Raw genomic sequence first — 19,757 nt, forward strand, 5'->3', positions numbered from 1 at the left:
AAAAAAAATATTAAAAAAACAATTGATACCAATTGTTGGTACCATAAGCTCTTTATTGTTGTAAATTCTTAAAACAACAATTATTAAAAATTAATTATCACTTTGAAAAACCATGTCACACAGTTTGTGTGCAGTCATTTTGCGTAGGACCACTAAGTAATCGGGAGAGATTTATTATTCCTTTCTTGTCTCTCGCTTTTGAGGGAAATAGATACTCTGTTTAAGGAAAGTCTAGTCTACATATTGCTTTAAGCTTTATATTTGTTACTAATCAATCAATCGTAGTTCGTTTCCAAATGATTCTTGTCCACCTGATGGTTGTCTGGAAGAGATAAGACCGCCAATTGTACTTTTTTTTATTTAATGTATCGCGCTGTTTATTTGTTTTTTGGTGTACAATAAAGAATACTCTCTCTCTCGTATGCACTCTAGGCAGAGTGGTCGTGGTCACCATTTCGGGTAGGGGTGCGCTTCACCAGACGTCGCCATTCCTCGCGTACCGCGGCCCTTCTTGTGTACTCGTTAACAGGATTGTTCAGAGTTGCCTTTGTTTGGTCGGTCGTAACCGTAATCTGCCGCGCGGTGGTGTAAAACCTCTATCACGCCCTGCACCACCGTCGTCGTCACCCCGTCGCAACATATCTAATCATAATACTATTACTAATCATAACGTCCGCTTATTCCAGATCTAGTCAAGTTTCGTGTGCGGGATACGCGCCGCCGCCCTCATCAGCCCTGGCCGCTGTGCAGGCCGTCAGGACATCGCAAGGGAATCAGGTACAGGTCTCACAATTCCACTTTCAGGACACGATAATACTAGACTTCGTATGTAACACGTGCTGTATTTTTCTTCAAGCCCCACTTCATAAACATCAGTTAGCTACTTAATTCAGTTTTTTATTGCTTTGATAGGAGAACGAGCTCACGGCCCACCTGATGTTAAGTGGTTATCGGAGCCCATAGACATCTACAACGTAAATGCTGTTACCCACCTTGAGATAATAGTTCTAAGGTCTCAGTATAGTTACAAGTATAGCAAGCAATTATATTTAATCGTTTCTGATGCTAAAGAGCCACGACATCTTGCATCTTCCCACATCACGCTTACCAGGAATCGTGCTCATCATGATCATTTCCAACAAATCATACGCGCTGAATTATTTCTGTAGCTTTGGGTGGTCGCTTCGAATTACGCTACCCTGCAACCCTCAGACACATCCCACTGAGTTTCTCGCCGGATCTTCTCAGAGGGTCGCGTTTCCGATCCGATGGTAAATTCTGCGAAGCACGGCTCTTGCTAGGGTTCGTGTTAGCAACATCGTCAGGTTTGAGCCCCGTGAGCTCACCTACTAGTTAAGGTTACGCTGAAATAGCCTCTCAAGGCTCTCAGCTTGGGTAGGAAAAAAACACCGCCCTGGTAAAAGAACTACTGGCAATGATTTACTGGCGTCGTATAAGAAGGCGTGAACTTATGATCCAGTTCATTTTAGGGATTTAACGTCACTTATCTAAAATATTAATCGGTAGTTACTACAAGCGTAGCCGGTCCCTACTTTTATAAAATGACCAGTTGTACCCGTCCGCTTCGCTGGGCATTTAAAATTAACATTATTATTTCTCACCCCCACAAAGATTCTCATCACTAACGCCCCCGCAACTGGTGTAGGGAGTACACTCATATACACACAACACTCATATAAATATTAGCCTATCCATTAAGTTCATGTATTTTCTACATGGATACCAAGTTTCAAGTCAATCGGATGCACGGTTCAGTAGTTATAACGGAACATCCGTAAAAACCACTGTAGATTTATATATTAGTATAGATAAAATTAAATAGCGATCTCTCGCGCTATCTTCCAGGCCATCCTACTCCGGGGAGTCACATGTTCTGAAGTCAGGGCAGAGGAACTAGCGTTGGAGTTGGACCCGAACGTCCAGGTAAAAGAAGAGGCGAGAAGACTCTCGGAGCAGTCGAACTTAAGTGACCAGACCCAAGGCTACCAGCCGTACCCTTGCGGAACCGATGGTTTGGTAAGTTTTTTGCTCAAATGCCAACTTTTCAGACATCATAATTCATATTGATGTTGGGTTATTACCCAGCTGTATTTGCTGTGTCTATTTCTGTAACGCTATGCCAAAAGTCAAGATCTTCAAATTCAATGTCTAAGCTGTCACATTCACGCGACGGTGTCTACAGATTCTGATAATTGCTTGGGATCATGTGCATTTTTAATTTGACTAAATCTTACAAAAATGCAATAAGTAATCTTTTTTTTTTACGTAATTGTGAAAGAGGATGCATCATTTTTTAGAAATTCCTATAGATAAATTATTTAAAATGTCTTGAAGGGTTTCAGAGAAGTTGATTCTTTATTTTGTTATTAAATGCTTTTAGGGCGACGCTCCGTTCCCGTTCAAAACTGAATGCGACCAGGAAACTGTGACGTATAAGGAGTCACGGTCCAATTCCACCAGCACCGTGGTGGTCACCACGGCACAGATCCACCACCCCAACCAGGAAGTCAACTTGGAACAGGTACGAATAAAAATGACTTGGAGTTTTCAAACTAATTACGATTGTAATTGTTGCAAAGAATACAAAATATTTATCAAGAAATAAGATTGTATGTACAATAAAGATAACAATAGTGTAATGATTATTTCAATCACATTGGAATACGAGCATAAAGCGGTTTTTATTTTAAAGTAATTGTTTAATATTTTTTTCTCATAAGGTGGCTGAAGGCGAAATGGTGGAGAATAAGCTGGTGATACCCGACGAAATGATGCAATATCTTAACCAATCAATATTGGCAACCGAAGCGGAAACATCAGCTAAAACGGACTCCGCAAATCGACCTAACACAGAACCGAGTCTAGATAAGGACAGTGCTACCAAAGACAATACCACAAACGAACAACAAAACACTAATAATTCCAGTGATAAAATCAGTGACGTAGCGACCAGTGACGATTCTCTACTTAAAAATCTAGGTGCCATAGGAAGTGATCTCAATATAAGTGATATTCAAGTCGATTTAAGGTCGTTAGACGTTAGTATGTCGGGCAACAGCGGCTCTCTTCTGGCTGTCAAAACACCCGAAGATAAAACTACTTTACAAGAACAAGTCACCCCGGAAGTCAAAGCAGAGAACAAAGAAAGGGAAACGAAGAAATCGGATCCGAATCCGTTGCAATCACTGCAAACGATGACAGCCAACCAGACTGAACAATCCAATAAAATTAGGGCTAATGCTCAGAAACAGAATAAGACGAATACTAAGACTATAATGAGTCAAAATATTTTGAGTCCGCAGAACCTGCCTCACAGCATGTTGAGTCCACAAAGCCTCCCACACAGTGCAATGAGTCCACAAAGCGTTATGAGTCCGCACAATATCCCACAAAATATTATGTCCCCTCCCAGTGCTTATAACGTGATGAGCCCCCAAAGTGCGATGAGTGTAATGTCCCCGCAGCATAATGCCATGAGCCCACAAAGCATGCAAAGTCTCATGAGTCCACAGATACCCAACCAAATAATGTTGAGCCCTCGTCACAATAACGTCAGTAGCCCCATGTCACAGAATATGGCTAGTCCCATGATGAACATGGCTAGTCCGATGGGACAGACTATAGCCAGTCCCATGAGCCACGGTATGCCCAGCCCCATGCATCCAGGAATGCAAAGCCCAATGGGACAGGGCATGGCAAGTCCAATGATACAAAACATGCCGGTGGCTATGAACGGACCTGTGAACCCCAATCTCCAAAATCAAATGATCAACGTTAATCAACAACAAATGGCTCTCAGCTATCGGCCCAACTGTCACAGAATGCCGGCCCGGCCAAATATGCCGATGCCGAACCAGTACACGCAAAATTACAACAACAACCAACCACCACAATATCCAATGCAAAACCAAAATGTTAACGTGCACCATCAAAACGTGCAAAATTATCAAATCATGCAATCTTACAACCAGAACCAAGCACCGACGGTCAATCAAATGGTTCAAAATCAGAACGTTCATTATCCGAACCAGCCTATGATGAACTACCAACAGATGAACTTCAACCAGAACAGCCGTGCTCACCCGATGCAGTCGTCTAGATCGTCCATGATGAGCGTCGACAACAGCGGCAATATGACCCGGGGTGTAATGACCAGTTACTGCGACACGCAACATCAGTGCCCGCCCGCACAGACTAATCATTACAACCAGAACGTGCAGTACCCTCAGCCGCCTCCATACAATGCCGTCGTCAACAACAACGTGATGGGACCTCCACCACCGAAAAACAATCACCAATACAACCAAGCTATGATGAACAATAACCAATATTACAATCACCAGAGGCCTTACAACCAATGGGACTATCCAGGCAATCAGTTCAACAAACACAATCCACAGAAGTCCACACCGAATTCCGTGAACATGTCGACGGGAAGCCAGAAACAAGTCAAGTGCAACCGGCTGACGAACTGCAACCAAATCAAGAACGACCAGGCTGATTGCAGCATGAACAGCTTGAGGAGCCAAAACAACCAGCCCAGCGAAGTCCAAGTCTGGGACATATCTCAGTCGCAAATCGAAGCGAACAACGGAAGACGGAAGACCCAAAACAATTCAATGAGACAGGAAACTTATCAGAGAACGCTGGAGTACGTCGAGAACTGTGAAAACTGGAAGAGTTCTGAAATGGTGTCGAGCACCACGCATCCCCTGCAAGGCGATAATATGGTTGTGAACGACCTCCAGACGTCTTTGTCTTCGTTTTACGAGGAGAATCAATACCTCCAAATGATTCAATAGTTGCTTAAGTGTATTATTAATATTTTTTTAGTAAAATCAAGGACATAAACTACATACTTGAACAGTGCATTAATGCCACATATTCGATTTCCAATTCACTTATTGTAGTGCAGTTAACAAGTGAGAGTGTACGTAATGTACTATGCTCAAGTTTCAGAAGTCAATCGAAGCAACCATACCATTTTTAACTTTCAACGAAATAATATAAAGAAACACGTTTGGCACTCTGGGACTGCCGCGGTAAAGCTATTACATAACATTTTTTATCAACTTATGCAATTATAATTAGACGATAATAATTTAATATTAAAACAATAATAAAATAAGACCACGCTATATTTATAAATATTAACAAAAGCAAAACATTAACTGTCCCCTTCACACTCACAAGCTAAACCGTGCGAGAGAGGGATGGGCAGACTTTCCATGTTGTGCATGCAGTGCGACGTCACGCCGCGCGCTTATTCACAAACACTACACAAGCGCAACGTGTGAATGTGTTGAACGCCAGCTACATGGTAGGCGGAGTGGGGGAGTGTTAGGTTTTATTTTCGTTACGGAATTTCTTGATTCGATCGCTGCGCTCAAAGCCCGCCATAAAAGTATGCAATGCAATAGCTTAAAAACATCAACCATTTCAAATTGACACGGCAAAATAATTATAATAATAAATGCGAAGATATGTGATATTGGGTGGATCTTTAATACTCATTCACGCAATAACTACAGCACAGATTTTGATGAAACTTCATAATGTTATAGTTTATTTAACCAAACCACATGAGTTATAATCTAGTACGAAAAATGTACGGCAGGTGGCGCGGTTGTAGTTTCAATTACCCTATATTTTTCATGCCATTTCCCTGTGAACTGTAGTATCTTTAGTTCCTAACGCGTTAGTGGGTGGATATGACCTCGTAAAGGTCAGTCGTTTGAAGATCCGTTCTTTGGATATCCCTGTAACACTGCATAGGTACGTCGAGATGTCGGATCGCTACCTCCCTGAAAACCTCTGTTCAGGTTCGTGGATTATGTATCTTTGATTCTTGGTGCATTGAAACATAGGTTGTTGCTACACGTCCCTTCGAGACTGATTATTTTTTAAAACATACTTTTACATATAAAAAATTAAAAAAAAAAACGTTAACCTAAGTTCTAAAATTTAAAAGACATCGTTTGAGATTGTACATAGCAAATCGTCTTCCAATAGTACTATTATTGCATTTACATGTAATTTTGTAGCTTTTTACATAAAAAAAATGTGCCTTAGAATGTACATACACGAAACTGTACATACTTTTAAGATACAATGTATTTTGTGCCTTAAACGTTCTTAGATTACGTATTATTTTGTATTTTTAATTTTTAGTATATCACATAAGTGATCTATGAGATTATTAGCTGGAATAAAATTTTGTACAAAATAGATATTTTCAATTAGGATTTTTATTGTAATTTCGATCGTTGATTAAATATTAACTAACATTAATTTAGTTATGAATCTCTTAGAATTAGTTTATTATTATTTTTTAATTGAGATTACTAGTTTTTAAGTATTTGTTAATGGTATTTAAATTTACGCACAAAACGAAAGGTAGAGAAATAAATGAACTGTATCTTGTAGTAAATTATTTGTTTTATACTGTTTTGTAATAGTTGGGGGACATCTGTGACATTTATTTTCAAATAAATATTCTTGAATGAAAATGTGGCATCATTAATTTTTGTGTTTTTCTTTGTTGAATTCATTTGGTATACTCTTGTCGTCTGATGCGATACTATAATGCGGTTCAAGTGTTGAAGGTATATTGACGCCAATATATAATTAAAACATATTTAATGTACATAAAAAATAACATAAGGAAGTAAATCACAAAATCCTTTAAATCAAACCTTAAAATTTCCATATGATATTCGATACTACTATATATTTTAAATGAGACATGAGCGAACTTTTCTTTATATATTTTGTTATAAAAGTCTTATGCCATCATCGCTGAGTATGGACATCAATAGGGGATACATATTGGTTTCCCCCTACCGTCTCGCATCGCGATTTAGAACATTTTATACTACACGGGGAATACCAATGAGGGGAATTGATTCCAAAGCCGAATGGTATGTAGCAAGAAAGGACCTCTTGAAACACGCTGTCGATGAAGGCACTACTTCTAGGTAGTATGGATGAACCCAGTTCCCGTGGCTCCTTTAGTCAAGTTTTCAGATGAGTTTTAGCGAAATGCTTGTTGACCTCTTGCATTACATACGTCCATAAGCGTCGGTGCTCACTCACCATCAGGACGTATGCTCGTCTGCCTAGTAGCAACAACAAGCAAGTCGGAGAGTCGTAAAGCCGCTATCATTAAAACGTTGCGACAGATCTCATCTGAATCATGTGACATCTCGATTATCGTAATGAGTCGCGAAGTCGTCTTTTCTTTAACATACAATTTCGATGACAGGTTTCGTTTACTGACCAGCCAGGTGAACGCAGTACGTACGACGCAGTAAGTACGAACGAGGTAGGACCTCTTGTGAGTCCGCACGGGTAGGTACCACCAATCTGCCTATTTCTGCTGTGAAGCAGTAATGCGTGTCGGTTCGAAGGGTGGGGCGGCCGTTGTAACTATACTCAGACCTTAGAACTTATATCTCAAGGTGGGTGGCGCATTTACGTTGTAGATTTCTATGGGCTCCAGTAACCACTTAATACCAGGTGGGCTGTGAGCTCGTCCACCCATCTAAGCAATAAAAAAGTCCTTGTAGGTTTTTATTGACGCGGTGACAGGCGGGCATCTGACGTACTAATAAGTTTATACTGGTGCTCACCGACATCAGCAGTGCCAAGTCCTTGCTCATAGCCGAGGACTCATTTCAAACGATGTTTCAAGGTATTAGCGCCTTTCCAAGACTTACCATGAAAATATTTAGTTTTAGGTTTTGCGGCGACTTTAATGCAATGAAAATTATATTTACGATTTTAATCTCATAATAAATTGAAATAATCGCATGTACAACACAAAATCGATAAAACAAACACGGTATTTATCAATACAATTAATTGATTTAATAAAAAAACTTGTATGACGGTTGACATCTCGGCTATACTTGACCACGAAAACTGTAAAGTAATCGCAACATCTGAAATTAATATAATGATAATAAAAAAAACACCAAAAATTAAACCGTAAAAGTATTTTTAATCGTGTCCACAACACGCGAAGGTCGAAGAAAACACAATTATTACTATAAAATTGATTTAATCATTAACAGTCACAAAACTAAAAGTCTAGAATAAATCCAGCTCGGCAAACGCGAAGACTCGTACAGTAGAATATTCATGAAACCATTCTTGAAGATACGAATAATATAACAGAAATATCTGCACGAGCAAACATTCCACCGAGTTACGTCATTGAACGCGTTCAAAATAGACGTGTATTTGTGTAACCGTTGCCAACAGACGGCATCAATAAAATTGGTTTATGTAAAAAAATAAAAAATGGTGAACCGCGGCCGTGTCGTGTGGGACCTCACGTACAGAGACTCGCTCGAAGACATTCTTCGCCGTTACCTCACTGCTGAGGATCGCGACGACATGCAGTCTTCTCGCATTAAAATAGTATAATCTCAAAACTTTCTAATTTTACAGGAGAGTGTTTTAAAAGGTTCAACATGTTATATTTTTAATATTAATAATCTTTGCAACATTTATTTTTTATCTTTTAACAGTTACATTATATGTCTTTTAAAGTAAGATAAAATTATGTATTAATTTTGTTAATAGTAGACATAACATAGGTAACCTAAAAAAAAAAAAAAACTAAACTACGCTCTTTTGACAGTATTAAAAAGTCGTCGTGGCCTAAAGGATAAGACGTCCGGTGCATTCGTATCTAGCGATGCACCGGTGTTCGAATCTCGCAGGCGGGTACCAATTTTTCTAATGAAATACGTACTTAACGATTGTTCATGATTGACTTCCGCGGTGAAGGAATAACATCGTGTAATAAAAATCAAACCCGCAAAATTATAATTTGCGTAATTACTGGTGGTAGGACCTCTTGTGAGTCCGCACGGGTAGGTACCACCACCCCGCTTATTTCTGCCGTGAAGTAGTAATGCGTTTCGGTTTGAAGGGTGGGGCAGCCGTTGTAACTATACTGAGACCTTAGAACTTATATCTCGAGGTGTGTGGCGCATTTACGTTGTAGATGTCTATGGGTTCCAGTAACAACTTAACACCAGGTGGGCTGTGAGCTCGTCCACATATCTAGGCAATAAAAAAAAAAAAAATTATGAAAAAAATTAACTCAATTTCGAATATTTTTGGAAATTGTACACTTTTAATGCGAAAAGACGATGTGATTTCCTTCATAATATTCCGTCATGGGTGGCATTTTCTTTTTCCTACTTATGCTGATATCCTTGTGATGCAATTTCAGCTTTACCCTAGCATATAGGTGAGCTCTCGGGGCTCAAGCCGGAGTGTTGTCAACACTGGCCCTAGCAAGAGCAGTGCTTCACAAAATCTGCTACCGGATCGGAAATGCTACCCACTGAGAAGATCCGGCGAGAAACTCAGTGGGCTAAGGACCGCACGGTGTAGACTACCACCTTTACTGGCGGTAGGACCTCATGTGAGTCCGCACGGGTACCACCACCCCGCCTATTTCTGCCGTGAAGCAGTAATGCGTTTCGGCTTGAAGTGTGGGGCAGCCGTTGTAACTATACTGAGACTTTAGAACTTATATCTCAAGGTGGGTGGCGCATTTTGCGTTGTAAGTGTCTATGGGCTCCAGTAACCACTTAACATCAGGTGGGCTGTGAGCTCGTCCACACATCTAAGTAATAAAAAAAAATTTGCTCCCTTAACTAGTAGATCATCTGGCTGGTGTTCTGCTTGCCTTCTATATTCTCGCCCACGCACAGAAACTCGACATAAAACTGACATTTACCTAAAGTTAATTTAGTTTGAAGTCGATAATGCTTCTCTGAATGCAATACACTTATGAATAGCACAGAAATCATTGCTTAAAGAATAAGACGCTCTTGTAGTCGTAACGCAGGTACGACAATGTTTTAATTGAACACGCTTTTGAGCCAAACGACTTCCACGGTGAAGGCATAACGTCCCATAGTAAAAATTACATACACAAAATCAGTGTCATCACTGGTAGTAGCATCGAATGCCTATTTCTGCCGCAAAGCAACCGGTTAGACTATACAACACTTCGACATCGTATTTCAAGGTTCTTAGGCATTTGTTGTGTGAAAAATCTACAGAACCCGCACAAAATCAGGCGGGCTGTGAGCAGTTAGTTAAATAACAAAAACGAAAAAAAAAACTTCACATTTCCATAATGCTCAATAAAATTTCTATAATGTGAAAAGTTCATTACAAATTAAAATCTGTGTTATTGTAGTTTAAAATAATTTTTTTTATACATGATATAAATGAGTCGTCTATTATCAAAGGTGGCAATCTGTACATTTGGACAAAAAAAAATTATTGATATGTCAATACAGATTGATTTGAATATAATCGTCTCCTTCAAAGAATACGGTTCAAAACCTGCATTAAATAAAGGTTAATAGTTAACCTGTTATTTATCTAAGATGTCGTTCCGAAGAGTTTTGTGACTGCCAATGGAATACAAAGTCAATAATTCGTTTTTCTGATTTACCAATCATTGTTCAAAAGTCAGATTGCCGGCTTTGATAATAGTCGACTCAAATATAGTCTTTACTACTTATAAACTTCGTTATCAACTATTGCACTGTCGAATGCACCTATGATTGAGGTGACATCGTCATGTAGCTATTGTCAATTTGTCCAAGTTTTGTATTGATGATCACTTTGTTGATGCAACTAAATAAATAAATAACAGTGTTCATCTTATATCTTAGCACTGGTTAATCTTCTTCTTATTGCTATGTATCTACTCTACTCTTTTTCCATTCAGGTCTATCGTACTTCATCTCTGAACTCACACGTCTCTCGTATATACTCCTTCACACAGTGCATCCAACTCTATGTAGAACGCCCGCACCCCATATTACCGCTCACTTTCATGGTCCTTGGGCCACATGATGATCATCTTATCGCATAACATACCACGATAATCTTCTTTATTCTCTTTGCCACTAGTGCTACTTTCAGACTTCCTCTTATAGTTATAATCATTTCTAATTTTAAATTTATTAATCAATTTTTTAAAGTACAATGTTCGATTCTATTCTATTAAATGGTAGGCGATAGCAAGAAACTTGTATAGAATAAAAGAAACAACAAAGGTGATACCTAATTCATTTTAGATGCGTTGAATACAAAATAAATAAATCTTAAAATCAGGGGCTCTGATTACTTTGTTTACAAAAACAATTAGTTCAATAGTGTGGATGGTGTTTTATGATTACGTCACAGGTCTAGTTAGAAAAATCGTGCCTGATTCTGGGACGAAACATTAATGTTTTCCGGTTTGAAGGGTAGGCCAGCCATCATACTATGTAATCGAGATTTAGAACTCTTCTTTCAAGATGGGTGGCGGCATTTACGTGCTCCAGTAACCGTTTAACATATGTACGCATTGAGATTGGTCATTAGTTTAAAAACAATGTTTACTCCTAACACTAACCTAACAAAAGATTCAGCTCAAGTGTTATTAAAATCTATCTGTCGTATTTAACGATGGAACGACCAAACAGCGATGAAAAGCAAAATCTATATAGAACTCTTGAGTCAAGTCATGACTCACGAGTGCCAACTCGCAGGAAAGGAATGAGAAGTGTCCGAGAGCGAGGTCAACGGTGTCTAGAGAGGTTTATCTCAGTGATGACATCAAACAGGTCGCGGTTTATCCAATTTTACCAAGTACCCACCTTAAGGGTCCGTTCACACAGACTGGATCGGAGAGGAGAGCAGATTTTTATCACGCTGGAAACAGAGTTTTGAGTAATTGTGGTAAAGTGTATTTTTGCATGTGCACTTTTTTGTCATTAAGAATGCTTGAACGCGCTGCGTGTGAAATAATAAAAGGAGCCGAACGGGTCTGATTTACCGGACATATGCTTTCAATCCCCGAATCCCGATCACGCAGGACCCAGTCACCGTCGTCGACGCGCTAGACACGTCCTTACGGATCCATCAGATCCAATAACCCTTGCATTAGACACCTTTAGCTCTAACACTAGGAGAAGGGATCCGGTAAGCGTACTCCGGTGTAATCCGGCGCAACCTAACCTAAACATCAGCCCACTGAGTTTCTCATCGGATCTTCTCAGTGGGTCGCGATTCCGATCCGGTAGTAGATTCATTCGCGAAGCAGCTACTCTTGAGTTGTTAGATCTCCTTCGGACGCGCTCGGACAGCTGTTAGCAAATCCCACCCGTCCTGGCTGAGCCCTTGCTCACCTACCTGCCCCGGTAAAACTGGAAAGGTCTCCGGACCGCCAGTAATCTTTCAAACATAAAAAAAAACGCTTTCAGGTCTCTTCCAGCCGATCGATGTGAAATAGTTGGCGGCTCCGCTCCGGCCAATTCTAAACGTATACGATCCGGTCTGTGTGAAATAAAAAGCGGTCCGATGCTCTTCGAGCCGGTCTGTGTGAACGGACCCTATGACGAGATTAAAATCTCTTAAGATATTTATTGTTCTGAAAGGAAACATATATTTTTTTCACAAGCTACGTAGGACCTTTTAATGTTTAATCAAACGGACTTCGAAAAAAGATTAATACATACCTACCCTTCTTCAAGCGAGATTTTAAAGAGGGTTTTAGCAGTATGCTACATGTGATTATAAGAAAACTCTATATGACATTTATAATAAACTAATATGTTGGAACTTATATAATGGAAATGCTATTCTTTTAAATTGCCGTAGCTATGAAACAACTGTAGGTACTAGAAACTAGCTGTCTCAATAGTAGTATAATGATGGGTTTTTTTAATAATATGGCTGTATTTTTATCTTTACTTTACAATTAATACTGCGAAATTACTTTTTATTAAATTAACAAAAAGTCGATTTTAAACACGTTCTATATTGATGTATTTTTTAAAAAGTTGGTACCATTCCAATGATTTGAAAGTCGGTATGGCCGCATCATTGTTCTTTCAACAATGTACAATATCACTAAAAAGCTACGATGTATCGTAAATCAACGGGCACGGTAGATCAGTTTCAATTAGCAATTTTATCAAAGAATCTACTCAAATAAACAAATAATTTTAACAAATGTCGGTCCAGCTGAACCCCGTATATGCTGTCCAGTGATTGTTGGATTTGCATTTTAACATTACATTGCAAGACCTTTAACAGATGGCATTTTTTTGTTCTTACAAAATCTTACATCGATACACAATCCACAGACACAGCCCACTGAGTTTTTCGCCGGATCTTCTGAGTGGGTCGCGTTTCCGATCCGGTGGTAGATTCTGCGAAGCACTGCTCTTGCTAGGGCCAGTGTTAGCAACGCTCCGGTTTAAGCCCCGTGAGGTCACCTACATGCTAGGGCGAGGCTGAAATAGCCTCTCAAGGCTATCAGCATAGGTAGGAAAAAAAAATCGATACTATTAAACTACGCCTTGTTCACGGGAACAGCTTAAATTAACCTTAACATTTACCGATTTTCATATGAATTTTCTAAAACGAATCTTTCCTACAGATCTTGGCCTTGCAATTATACATACGCAATAAAAAAGTGAGCAGTCGAAACGATCGAAGTCTAAATGGTAATTAATTTTTATTTCTACAGATTTGCGTTTCGATTATTTGGGAAGCTTCATTTGTTTCCTTTAATAAATGTGACGCGGGAGCTGAAAATTAAAATACACCAGAATAATAATCTTGTTGTTGAATGGTGTTGGAGACGGATGTTGCGATTTCCATGGACAGCGCGCCGGATCAACCTATCCATTCTGAAGGAGCTCGGTATTGCCACAAGGCTGTCCGCTATCTGCTTCCAACGTATTCACACGTATTTCGGTCACATCGCTCGTAGAGGCCCCGATAACTTGGAGAAGCTGATGGTAGTTGGTCAGGCTGACGGGAGAAGATCACGCGGACGCTCACCTACCCGCTGGTCTGATCTGGTTAAAACACTCACCGGCCTACCAATAGCCGAGGCTATCAAGACCGCTGAGGACAGGACGACGTTCGGAAGCATTGCGCATCGAGTGGTCCACGCTTCAGATTAGACACGACCTTCAGCAATGAAGAGACCGACTCAGAAGAAGAACAAGAATAATAATCCAACTTTAAAAAACTTTTCCAATTCATTATTCGCGTTGTGCGACTTAAACTTCAATTTCACTAGTCGCGCGTAAGAATCGCGCAGCCGAGCACCTGTTTAACCTCTACGTTAAATTTAGCGAAGCGAAAATACACGGTCAATTAATAGCGGACAGCACAACAAAGATATGTACTTGGCACTGAACGCAACTAATTAGACGAAAAGCGAAATTTTCGGCCGTTAATTGTAGATATGGTCGTGTAATAAAAATCAAACTCGCAAAATTATAATTTGCGTAATTACTGTGGTTGTGTGTAGTGGTTGGACCTCTTGTGAGTCCGTACGGCTACCATCACCAGGGACGTCTTAAACTAGGCTGGGGCCCTTGGGCACACAAGAATTTGAGGCCCATTTAGAAAGTAAAAAAAAGCGAATTATAATAACATTTTTTACCAAGTATGACCATTTAATAAAGGTAATCAAATACAGTATGATAAAATATGTCATTAATGATATTAGAATGCTGCTGGTTTTTTGGTTACGATTTCGATAACGACTTCCAAACTAATTTCATCAATATAACCTAAAATTATTACCTACTTATTACCTATTACGTTTTGTGATTTTGTAGTGCTTACAAATCTTTCGTCCTTTTCTTATTTTTCTATCTTTTTCTAATAACTTTCAGCGCCTTTTTTAAATTTACCCGGTTGCTACTGTAGCGTCACCCTTCTTTAGCAGATTTTAACGGACATTTTTTACATACAGAGACGGTTCTCCTTACCTCTACCCTCCATATTAGTACAGTAGGAATAGGCACAGCCATCGATATAATGGCGTAGTATATGCCTTGTATATACCTTCTGATAAGATTACTGAAACGTGTAATGTGCCCGACAAAAATGTTTTGAGAATAAATGTGTAAGAGAAGTTGTCGGTCCTTCGGGGCCCCCTGAGAATGGGGTCCCTGGGCACGGGTCCCGTGTGCCCTTATGGTAAAGACGGCATTGACCACAACCCTGCCTATTTCTACCGTAAAGCAGTAATGCGTTTCGATTTGAAGGGTGGGGCAGTCGTTGTAACTATACTGAGACCTTAGAACTGATATCTCAAGGTGGGTGGCGCATTTACGTTGTAGATGTCTATGGGCTGTGAGCTCGTCCACACATCCAAGCAATAAAAAAAAGGTATCCTTTCAATTGAAAAACCGTTTCGAAGATTTCACTTTCCACCTGGTATTAAGAGTGGTTACCGGAGCCCATAGACATTGACAACCGTCACCCACTTTGAGACTTTCTAAGTCTCCGTTTTTACAATACTTACTTCACAATACATATTCAATGTTAATAAGATTCGGATACATTTCAAGCCGAACCGACGATCCGCCGTGCACTTCCTGCGTGCGATCGTTGCCAACTGTCATCGTTCAAGTGATTTACTCCCATCCAGTTTAGTATCAGAGAAACCCGAAAAATATTCCGTTTCAAAGATTTATACGGCACACGAAAACACGATTTGTTCTCGTTTCCTAAAATACAGCTTTGTTGCGAAACGCGCGATTCTGAGCCGGTGAGCTGGCGATTCGATTTTATTCGTGTTTTCAGTTTCAGTTTTGATTGTGTTATTCGTTCACAAACTCTTCGCCTCGAACTCGACTGTGGACAACGGGGGTGCCACACCACCGAACATCTCCCGGTGTGATAGTTCCCTGCCGGAGATCTACTTCACACAATGTGCAGTCAGGCGGAAGCTCCGACTCCTGGACGTCCATAAGTCGAGTGGGCCGGACGGCATCCCTGTAGTGGTTCTGAAAACGTGCGCCCCTGAGCTGACGCCTGCGCTAACGCGTTTGTATAGCCTCTCTTATTGCACTAACAGGGTTCTGTCTTCATGGAAGGCCGCCCACGTCCACCCTATCCCCAAGAAGGGTGACCGGTCGAACCCATCGAACTATAGGCCTATCGTGATAACTTCTTTGCTTTCCAAGGTGATAGAGCGAATAATAAATATACAACTCCTGAAGTATATTGAAAATCGCCAGCTGATCAGTGACCGACAGTAGGGTTTCCGTCACGGTCGCTCAGCTGGCGATCTTCTTGTATACCTTACTCACAGGTGGGCTGAAGCCTTGGAGAGCAAGGGCGAGGCTCTTGCTGTGAGCCTTGATATCGCGAAGGCCTTCGACAGGATCTGGCATAGGGCACTTCTGCCGAAGCTACCATCTTACGGAATTCCCGAAGGTCTCTGCAAGTGGATCGCTAGCTTTTTGGATGGGCGGAGCATCACGGTCACTATTGATGGCATGCATTGCTATGCGGATGACAGCACGGGGAATGCGCGATATATCGGCCATCAGATTCTCTCTCGGAGCATGGTGCAAGAGAGACGATCAAATTTGTGTCTGAAGTGGTGAACTCTCTGGGGCGAGTCTCCGAATGGGGTGAATTGAACTTGGTTCCAGAGATGGGCCGGGGCTCCCAAATACCAGCTTCTTCCATTTGACTCCATACAGAGGAGGGCCATTCGGATTGTCGATAATTCCATTCTCACGGATCGTTTAGAACCTCTGGGTCTGCGGAGGGACTTCGGTTCCCTCTGTATTTTATACCGTATGTTCCATGGGGAGTGCTCTGAGGAGTTGTTCGAGATGATACCGACATCTCGTTTTTACCATCGCACCGCCCGCCACCGGAGTAGAGTTCATCCATACTACCTAGAGCTACTGCGGTCATCCACAGTGCGTTTCCAGAGGTCTTTTTTGCCACGTACTGTCCGGCTATGGAATGAGCTCCCCTCCACGGTGTTTCCCGAGCGCTATGACATGTCCTTCTTCAAACGAGGCTTGTGGAGAGTATTAAGCGGTAGGCAGCGGCTTGGCTCTGCTCCTGGCATTGCTGAAGTCCATGGGCGACGGTAACTACTCACCATCAGGTGGGCCATATGCTCGTCTGCCTACAAGGGCAATAAAAATAGGTCAACAACTCAATATCACGCCAACCGATTTCGATGATTATTGTTTAAAAACAATAAAGTAAAAACACTAAAGTGTATATTAATTTGTTTTGGAATATTATTTTTTTCTATTTGAAGTCGGTTTTTGTTAAAGCATGTCTATTTATTATGGACATGTTAGGTTAGTCATTGTCTTATATTACATTGTTTAGATGAAGACTTTCAGAATCAATAGTGATTGATGACTTTTTAGCGGGAACGCGAGGAGTGAAGTTGTGTTATTTGTTTTACTTCGTCTATTTAGTGTTTCTTCAGGTTTAAATGTGTAATAACGGTGGTTTATTAACTGTTTAATTTCTGTGAGAAAGTGCAGAAATGTGGGAAAATGAAACAAAGCCGCTGGACGTAACTTCTCGGGATCCTCCAAAAAGTCCACTGAAAAAATCTTAGTAAATGACCACCATTTTACTGAGTTTATATTTCATCCCATATAATTTCATCTCATTTCATTTAATTTCATCCCAGTTGATTAATGTCTCAAATTAATCATCTTCATTTCATTTCACTCCATATTATCATTTTTCATAAAAATAAGATTAAAGATTAAAATAAGACATGACCTAAATGGTCTTAGTTACCAGGTCATAAAATTCCTTAAAAAATCAATACTACCTTGAATGTTTAGTTGAATAACACTAAATTAATCTGTTAAAAAAACCTATATTCATCACGGATTTACACTTTTGTAATTAATTGGATACAAATTATCCAACCAACATGACGATTGGAACCAAGACTCCAACCATTACTGCCGCTAGAGAAGCTATCTTGTACTTGTGTTTCCTCGCTTTAACCTGCATGTAAGCTTCAAATCTTTGAAAGCTACTCACGTCGTAGCCCAGCCGATGGTATTCTCTGAGCTGCTTCACGAATCCAGGGTTCGGGTTAATGAACCGTCTACGCTGTCTAACATACACATACGCCTGTTCGAACGTCAGCTTGTATTTCTCCATGATATACGCGATGACCAGGGTCGCAGACCTGGAAACACCAAAGTGACAGTGGACGAGCACGTTGCCCGCCTGTAGGCCCTCATCAATGAAGGAGTTGGCCATTGGGAAGTAGGGCAGGAGATTGGTCTGAGGAGTGTCGTAGGCCCTAATGAACAGGGTGTTGATGTCGGTATCATAGAAAGTAGATTTCGGGAGGCGATTCGCCGCAATGGTGAGCACGTGCGTGATGTTGAGGCTTCGAAGGACATTTTTGTCGGCTGCAGCGCGGGCATTGCTCAAATAGAGGCCCGGAATGATCTGGCTGTAGCAAGATTGAGTGCAGAGGTCGATCTTGTGGTAGAAGGCCTTCCTAGACCAGTTCTTGAAGCTGGAGAGCGCCACGACCGGGTTGGGGATGGTGAGGAAAGCGACAATGAAGGCGCTTTTGAACATCACAAAGAGCAATCCTCTCGCACTAATCATGCTAATAATAATGAAGATTTTATTTTCACATTGTGTATTAATGTGTTTTTGTTTTGAATAGTTTTTGCAACAGTGTTTGAAGTGACGTTTATACGACTGTTATGACAGAAGTTTGTTTTTACGTGATAAGTCTTCTGTCATTCATTACAAAGGACAAGCACCACTTTGATCCTTCTTTCTGGAAAATAATGAGGCTTTATTTACGTTTTTGTTATAGAGTCTGGGAATTTTCGTCTTATTTGTGTACTTGCAGTAACTAAAGAACAAAAGACAATCCGGAAGAGTTTTTTTAGTGTGGAACGTGTTTTTACATGTATTTAAGAATCTCAAATTATTTGATACGTCAGTCTATTTACAGGACTAAAACGTTTCTATTCGCACAAGATTATTGAAGCCGTGCTTTTTTTTCCTACCTAAGCTGATAGCCTTGAGAGGCTAACCTTAGGCCTAAGGCAGCGTAAGCTTAACTAGTAGGTGAGCTCACGGGGCTTAAAGTTCAAACCTGACGTAAGCCAATCGTAGCTGTATTAAATTGAGGATTATGCGAATACGCTAAAACTTAGTATTTATCGGACATTTTCTTTTTAGTATTCTCCTAGCACCTGTACTACCAATTTCTACCAATTTCTTCCAATCCACGTATTTATGGTCTATAAGACGGTATTAAGCAAGAATAAATAATTAAAATGTCAATGTCAATTTAATTTCATCTGATTTTTTTATCTTTGTGTTACGACGTCATTAAGAGTAGTAGTGGTCTTATTTTTCTAACAGGAAGGGGAAAGGTGTCATACCATACAGCCTAATCTTTTATTTGAATATATTTTTTTAATACAAGAAATGAGAATATGGATTGAAATGAAATGAAGTGGTTAATATGAAATAAGATGAGATGAAATATAATCTCAGTAAAATGGTGGTAATTTACTGAGACTTTTTCAGTGGACTTTTTGGAGGATCCCGAGAAGCTACGTCCAGCAAGCGGCTTTGTTTCATTTTCCCACATTTGTACAACCTGAAGAAACACTAAATAGAGAAAATAAAACAAACCACACAACTTCACTCCTCATGTTCCAGCCAAAAAGTCACGATTCACGGCATTAACATGAAAATGAAAACGTCTTCATCAAAGAGCTTACAGGGCACAGAAATTATGACCAATTATTTCCCGCAAAATTGCATTATTACATATTTTAGCACACGATAACTGTGAAAATAATGTTCACAATAAAATCGAAGCTGAAACGGCTTTAGAGAGGTCAAATACACAC

At 40.2% G+C, this 19,757-nt stretch overlaps 2 protein-coding genes across 3 annotated transcripts in view; one reads left to right on the top strand and one right to left on the bottom strand.

Annotated features, from left to right (window-relative positions):
* The window catches only part of ci (transcriptional activator cubitus interruptus), a 150,598-nt gene extending 144,054 nt beyond the window's left edge, over nt 1-6,544 (top strand). For both annotated transcript variants that reach the window (XM_089739468.1, XM_089739469.1), the window contains 4 exons: nt 687-777; nt 1,867-2,037; nt 2,402-2,542; nt 2,742-6,544. In XM_089739468.1, coding sequence (XP_089595594.1) covers nt 687-777; nt 1,867-2,037; nt 2,402-2,542; nt 2,742-4,823 — 2,485 coding nt within the window. In that variant the 3' untranslated portion in view covers nt 4,824-6,544. The remainder of the gene's footprint in view (nt 1-686; nt 778-1,866; nt 2,038-2,401; nt 2,543-2,741) is intronic.
* An 11,231-nt stretch (nt 6,545-17,775) lies between these two features.
* LOC114248703 (uncharacterized) lies at nt 17,776-18,501 on the bottom strand. Its single transcript, XM_028182061.2, has one exon. The coding sequence runs from the start codon at nt 18,484-18,486 to the stop codon at nt 17,776-17,778; it is 711 nt and encodes a 236-aa protein (XP_028037862.2). The 5' UTR covers nt 18,487-18,501.
* Between the last annotated feature and the right edge of the window lie 1,256 nt (nt 18,502-19,757).

This window comes from Bombyx mandarina, chromosome A1 (genome assembly GCF_030267445.1).
Source record: "Bombyx mandarina strain Sakado chromosome A1, ASM3026744v2".
Taxonomy (NCBI): domain Eukaryota; kingdom Metazoa; phylum Arthropoda; class Insecta; order Lepidoptera; family Bombycidae; genus Bombyx; species Bombyx mandarina.

Excerpts from the sequence above, each read along its gene's own strand:
- LOC114248703 (XM_028182061.2), bottom strand. The coding sequence starts at position 18,486 with ATGATTAGTGCGAGAGGATTGCTCTTTGTGATGTTCAAAAGCGCCTTC.